At 42.8% G+C, this 7,360-nt stretch overlaps 1 protein-coding gene across 1 annotated transcript; it reads right to left on the minus strand.

The window, feature by feature from the left end:
• Positions 1–525: 525 nt before the first annotated feature.
• On the minus strand, positions 526–6,840 carry LOC140315595 (membrane-spanning 4-domains subfamily A member 4A). Its single transcript, XM_072393206.1, has 7 exons — positions 6,772–6,840; positions 4,595–4,812; positions 4,409–4,510; positions 3,063–3,119; positions 2,529–2,696; positions 2,284–2,409; positions 526–921 (listed from the first exon to the last, which is right to left on the minus strand). Exons 2-7 carry the CDS (start codon positions 4,790–4,792, stop codon positions 835–837), a joined length of 738 nt encoding a protein of 245 aa, XP_072249307.1. The 5' UTR covers positions 4,793–4,812; positions 6,772–6,840; the 3' UTR covers positions 526–834.
• Between the last annotated feature and the right edge of the window lie 520 nt (positions 6,841–7,360).

Genomic DNA, 7,360 nt, shown 5'->3' on the forward strand with positions numbered 1-7,360 from the left:
CCTTTCTCTCCTTTTTGTTCCTGCTCTGCACCTTTGACGTCTCCTCTTCAGCTCACCTGGATCTGGGGTCTTATTTCAGGCATTACTTTGGATAAAAGTCAGTGTTTTTAATGGAAAATGTCAAGATGCAAAGACTGACCCGATATCTGGAGCTGCTGCAGCGAGCAGAACAAGAACCTCTTTAGCTGTTCTACGTGTGCTCTGTCCTTTAAATAGATTTATTCCTTTAAGCTAACAGCTACTGTTCCACAATCATTACTTCAGATTAAAGCTGCTTCGTGATTAAAGGTGAAAATCTGACTGACAGGTCTTTGCTTGTAGTTTATTGCCAACATTCATCAGAATGAAGGTTGATGAACTCCTGGGAAACTTTCTGGACTTTAAACTAAAGCACTTTAGCATTTGTGGACCTTTCTTTGGGGAGAACTCTTTCACCAGCTGTCCCAAAGCGCCAACACTCGTAACGTTTAAATCAGTGAACGTCTACTGGAAAACACGAGACTCCGTTCACAAAGAAAAGGGAAACTTTAATACAACTTTGCAAACACAAATATTTGGCACTGAAGCAGGTTGATTGATGGTGTCTGATGCTATTTCACCTCCTTCTGCTCTGAATTCTGCGTTACATCAAGTTTTCATCATCCGATTCACATTTAAACACAATCACCGCTTCGATTTTCACCACTAAATTATTTAAAAATGACAAAGCAGCGAGGAAACAGCTGATAAAGAGCAGGAAAAGATGATTACAGGCAGGATTGTACTCTGCTGTGGCTTTGCTGCAGCATTTAAGGTGGTATTTAAGGTGGTACGCTGCAGTTACAGCCTCCCCTCTCAGGGTGACTGAGCGTGGAGGTCGTCCTCGCTGTTGAGCTCGGATCCTGCAGCAGACAGCAGAGTTCTGCCATCATCAGCCAGCACCTGCAGAATAAGAATAAAATCAGCTGCGACAGGAACTCTGATGTAAAGTCGTCATTTTTTTATGGGACGCAGATTTGTTGCTGTAGAATAAACGAGGCAAGACACGAGAAACGCCGATCATCACATCATTTTAATCTGAGGTTAAATGGTGTCTGATTCACCGACTTCACGACACGAAACAGTCGTTTGTCAGTGAAGGAGTGGCGCAGGAGCCCCAGCTGTGAGCCAATCAGAGCCCTGCGTTCCACCAACCAGGAAGAGGAAACATGAAGTCCGTCCTCCTTCAGTTCAAAGGATTTATGACTCGCTCCATGTTCGTCTTTCCTCTGGTTCGGCTCTTTTATGGAGACTCAGTTTGCTCTCTGCTGATGGAGGCAGAGGGGTGGAAAGGCTCTGGTTCTGCTTTCAGTCCTCAGTGCCCCCCCCCTCCTCGGTTGTCGCAGCTGCAGGCTCATCAGCTCCTCGGTTACTCTCAGATTCTCCTTCTCTGGAGTTCTGTTCCTCTCTCGGCTGGTTCTTCTCTTATTTACTCGTTTGTTTCCCAGCTTTTGGATACTTTTAACTCAGCCTTCGATCATTCGTCAGCGTCTGGACTTCTGTTTCCTGTATTCGGGTCAGTCGTAACCTTTCACCTCTGACTGAAACATTCGGCTCGTTCGTCACCTCTGAGGCGGGATCCCGTCTTCTCGATGAAGGCGGCTGTACGTCGCAGGTCCTCCAGTTCTCCGTAGAGCTTCCGGGCCGCTGGGATTGGGTCGGGCCGGGTTTTCTCTCGGAGATGTTCTGTTGTCTGGCTGCCTGTTCTGCAGGGCCACTGCTCGGTGTTACCCATGCAGAGGTTTGCATATACAGGAGGTGCTGTTTCAGGCGGTTCTGGCCCGCCCTGAGCCTGAAAATGGTGACCTGCTCTGGATGGGTCAGCAGGTAGAATGGGTCTGGATGTTTCTGCTTCCACTGGTTCTGCAGCTTAGCCTTAATGATGGTCCTGGATTCAGAGCAGCTCACAGATCGGTCCATCTGCTCTTTGGTAGCTCCGTCCTTTGCCAGGGGGGGGTCCACTGCAGGGTAACTGGTGCTTGAGTTCTGGATCTGTTGGACTGAAGATGGACGGGGCTCCTGGATACTGAACACAAACTCCTGCTCCTCCGTTCCTGATGGCATCTGCTGCAGAACCGTCGGTGCCGACACGAGTCCAGAGTTCATATAATATATCCAGCAGAGATAAAGAGTAAAGAAGCTGAAAACATAATCTGTGGAAGAACAAAACTACCGGTCCGGTGGTGGAAAGTCTGACATGAGGCTGCACCAACAAGTGAGATGAGGAGGACTTTAATCTGAAGCTGGTGGGATCAGGTGTCTCACCGTGATGGGGGCGGAACGCTTCAGCTTCCTGATGACCTTTCCAGAGAAAACGCAGACGCCGATGGAGACGCAAACCTGCAGGACGAGCAGAAACAGGCAGAGGCCGAGAAGTCCGAAGACAGTTACCTGAAAGAAGCAGAAAACAGGAAGATTTTCAAACTGCTCACTTCAGGGTGCTGACAGCTGGGGGTCCCGCCTGTCAAAGCAAATCTGAGGCCTGGACCTGAGCTGAGGCTGAAACTTACATCCAGATACTGCAGCTTGTATGAACAGTTGTACGGGAAGCTGGTGTCAGGACGGGGGCCGCAGATCAGCGAGGAGGGCGGCTCGCTGGCGAACAGCAGGCCGACGTAGATCAAGCCCGCCACGCCGAGCAGGATGCTGAGCACGTTGGACAGCAGAGAGCCCCAGACCTGCAGCACAGCAGAACCGGTTCAGACGGGTTCTCTGACGGCTTTAACTGCTTCTGGGCTCATCTGGTGAGCGTTTTATTGATTACCGGCTGAAACTTTGTGATGGAGAACTGACCTGTTCACTTAAAAATGTCACAAATCAGTCAAAGGATTTAAAATAAGGAGCAAATGGTCATAATTCAGGATCTAATCAATATGTCGGGTGATTAATCAATGAACCCTTTTTGGGTTTAGGAATAATCAATCCTCATGTTCGTGAGTTTCTTTTACTTTGATCATCACTTCACTTGAATTTAAGGTGTTCGATGAGAATCTAAATAAAACCGAAGCGGCGCTTTTATTTTGAAAGAAAAAGGTAAAACTCACCAGAGAGACTGACGTCCTTCTGCCCGACGCCACGGCCAGCGAGCCGGAAACCACAAACTGAATGAAAGCAGCAACACGTGCATGTAAACAGCCCCATCTGACTCTATCTTAATCAAATTATCATCATGTAACCGTGAACGTTTGACTGTGTGGCAGAAACATAACGTTTGATCCTCTCTGAACCAACTGAAGACTTAAAGTAGATCCACTCATAAATTTATATCCATCAAATTAGAAGTTGGAACTCAGCTGTAACTGTCAGCCCAGGTTCTGAATGAATGAACATGTGCTATAGCTCTGTTAGCTCATAGCTCTGTTAGCTCATAGCTGCTGTTATGTGGCTACTTGCAGCTAAAGGAGAGCTAACGGAGGGATTTCTACACAGGCACTCTACTGGGACCACTTCATCCACACGCCCCCCTGCAGCACAGTTTATTCACTCCGGTAAGAACGTCCATCTTACTCAAAGTCGTTGTTCACATCATCAAAATCTGATAAATATCCTGCCATGTTGCACAAAACTATCAGCAGCAAACTCTGTGTGAAGTTAGCTGACTGTCACAGAGCACGGAGTGAATAAACTGTGCTGCAGGGGGGCGTGTGGATGAAGTGGGCCCAGTAGAGTGCCTGTGTAGAAATCCCTCCGTTAGCTCTCCTATAGCTGCAAGTAGCCACATAACAGCAGCTATGAGCTAACAGCAGCTATGAGCTAACAGAGCTATGAGCTAACAGCAGCTATGAGCTAACAGAGCTATGAGCTAACAGAGCTATGAGCTAACAGAGCTATAGCACACGTTCATTCATTCATTCTTCTTAAAGTATTGGTGAAATAAAGACAGATAATGCCTTATTTAGAGGCTGCATCCTCTAAGCCCCGTTCACTCCGTTATATGGATCTCCAGTTATCTAAATATCTTCTGAAGGACGCCGACTTTCACCAAACTGTTCTCAGTGAGTAGATGAACGTATTTCATGCCAGAAATAAGGTTTAAAAATACCGGAGTTCCCCTTTAAGACAAAATTACCTGTAAACTCAACTGATTCTCGACACTCAAACTCCCCTAAACCACTAGAACCCGTTTGGTTCTTTTCTTGTTTGAATTAGTTTTTTAAACCATTTTAAACGTGTTTTCCAGACGGTCAAACAGAACCGAGCCGGATATCTTTTTGGACGTAACCCGACTACATTCACGTATCTTTAAAACAGGTCAAACGTATTGACTGATTAATCAATGACTTCTGCAACATCTCAGGTTTGTTTGTGTGAAGGCAGGAGCAGATTCTGGGTGTTTCCACTCAGCATATAACAGATAACGTAATGCTGATGTTAATCAGTGTGAACGTACAACAGCAGCGAGGCCAAGCGGAGCGAAGCCGATCAGCGCTGGGCAGAAGATGGCGGTCAGGCTGAGCAGAACGCCCAGCAGGCCGATGAAGATCTGTACAACCTGAAAACACACACTGCTTTAATATAAAACTGACTCTGAACACATTCTGCTGAGGAGCATCATGTGACAGTTTCAGACTCTCACCCCGAGGCCCTGAGGCTCTCCCCGCAGGAAGGTGGCGGCCTTGGACTCTTCCTTTGTGGGGGAGGTCTTCACCGCAGGAGGCGGAGCCTGCCGTGCGGGATCGGCAGGAGTCTGGAGCAGAATGGAGGAGTCGTCTTTGGGGATGACCTGCGTGACGATCACGACTCCACCGACGGTGGTGACGGATGTGGGCGTCATGATGGAGCTCAGGGGGAATTCTGGGAAAAAGACAAGAGGCGATGAGAGTGGGGCGCCATCTTTTCCTGGTTAAACTCATGAAAAAACTGTTTAAAATCATTAAACAGCTGGTTAAACTCATGAAACAACTGGTTAAACTAATTAAACAGCTGGTTAAAATCATTAAACAGCTGGTTAAACTCATTAAACAACTGGTTAAAATCATTAAACAGCTAGTTAAACTCATGAAACAACTGGTTCAAATCATTAAACAGCTGGTTAAACTCGTGAAACAACTGGTTAAAATCATTAAACAGCTGGCTAAACTCATTAAACAGCTGGTTAAAATAATTAAACAGCTGGTTAAACTATTTAAACAGCTGGTTAAACTCATTAAACAACTGGTTAAAATCATTAAACAGCTAGTTAAACTCATGAAACAACTGGTTAAAATCATTAAACAGCTGGTTAAACTCATGAAACAACTGGTTAAAATCATTAAACAGCTAGTTAAACTCATGAAACAACTGGTTAAAATCATTAAACAGCTGGTTAAACTCGTGAAACAACTGGTTAAAATCATTAAACAGCTGGCTAAACTCATTAAACAGCTGGTTAAAATATTAAACAGCTGGTTAAACTCAGGAAACAGCTGGTTAAACTCATGAAACAACTGGTTAAATTCAGTAAACAACTGGTTAAACTCATTAAACAGCTGGTTAAACTCATGAAACAACTGGTTAAACTCATTAAACAGCTGGTTAAACTCATTAAACAACTGGTTAAACTCATGAAACAGCTGGTTAAACTCATGAAACAGCTGGTTAAACTCATGAAACAGCTGGTTAAACTCATTAAACAGTTGGTTAAACTCATTAAACAGCTGGTTAAACTCATGAAACAACTGGTTAAACTCATGAAACAGCTGGTTAAACTCATGAAACAGCTGGTTAAACTAATTAAACAGCTGGTTAAAATCATGAAACAGCTGGTTAAACTCAAACAGTTGGTTAAACTCATGAAACAACTGGTTAAACTCATTAAACAACTGGTTAAAATCATTAAACAGCTGGTTAAAATCATTAAACAGCTGGTTAAAATCATTAAACAGCTGGTTAAAATCATGAAACAACTGGTTAAACTCATTAAACAACTGGTTAAAATCATTAAACAGCTGGTTAAACTCATGAAACAACTCTGTTAACTGCAGACTCATATTTACATATTTACACTCTTGCAGGTATTAGTTTTAGAAATGAAAAGCATCCTTACACAGCTGTGACATCTGGACAGTGTTCCGTATCCAATAAGGAGTTCATGACGGTGTAAACTTTTAATTTCCCTTTACAACATGAGATAAAGTGATAAAACAAACCTCCACCCACAGGACGAGCTTCAGGATCAGTGTTTTAAATCAAAAACTGTGTTTTAAGTGTCAATGGAAGAAAAATACAATCTAATATTTTATATCTGCACTGTAAACTCAACCATTTTCAGTCCTTTTTCCCAGCAGAAAACAGTGTGAACTTATCTTCTGTTTAACCAGAAAGCTCCAAACAGGTTTCTGCTTCTTCTGCTTCTTCATTTTTCATGATAAATACAAGATAAATATCCCGATTTTATCAGGAAACACTTCTGATTCACAAAAGCTAAAAGTTGTTGTTCCGGGGGGGTGTGGGGGGGTCCTGCCATTAACACGAATATTAAATTTACTCCTTTTATAAGGAAGTCTGATTTTGAGATTTTATGTAGTTTGAACAGTGTTCATGTATAAATATTCTTTATTTTTCTGATGTTAGCTGTCGGTACCTTAATAAAACGTGTTTTTATTACAAAGAATAATTAAAAAATAACTGAGATCGGCCTCATGTTACGTCCCTTAAATAAGAAATAAACTCACAGAGCCCAAATTTGTTCTGAGAAGAAAACCAGAAACTGTGAGAGAATAAAATGTCTTTAAAACACATAAATAATAATCCGGCAGTGATGGAAAGGCTTACCTGCTGTTTTCAGGAGGAAACACGGAACGAAGCTTTGCGATCTGAAGCTTATCGAACTTTTCTGTCCAATCTGTCAATGATCAATGCGAGGTGCCTTCACTGACCCCAATAAAACCCGTAAATTTGGCACATCAATTAAACGAGTTACTTTTTCTTGTGAAACTGGAAACAATACATTTTTAAAAAGATTAATAGACAAAATAAAAGATAATATACGTTTTAAAATGAATGAAAATTTTAAATAGATACATTTAATTATCTACAAATCAGACTGAAATAGTTGTTTCCTCATGTTAAAGTCGAGTTAAAAACAAATTAATTAACGTTTTTCAGCAATGTCTCCAGCTGTGTTTGTTGTTTTTTCTTCTTCAGCCCATAAAAACTGATATCTGTGGTTAGATTTGACATCTAGATTCTTAAGTCTCAGGTTATTTGGGCAGAGTAGTGTTTGTGGCTTCTGGAAACTTAGAATTCCGACGTCTTCCAAAGGCAGCACAAGGAAGCCTCATGTATTCGAGTGAGTTTACAGAGACGCAGGTAACACACCTGTAAAACAAATATTTGACCCAGAAAGGCAATAAAGTGAAAG

Source organism: Leuresthes tenuis, unplaced genomic scaffold, assembly GCF_036924035.1.
Source record: "Leuresthes tenuis unplaced genomic scaffold, fLeuTen1.0.hap1 SCAF_10, whole genome shotgun sequence".
Lineage (NCBI taxonomy): Eukaryota > Metazoa > Chordata > Actinopteri > Atheriniformes > Atherinopsidae > Leuresthes > Leuresthes tenuis.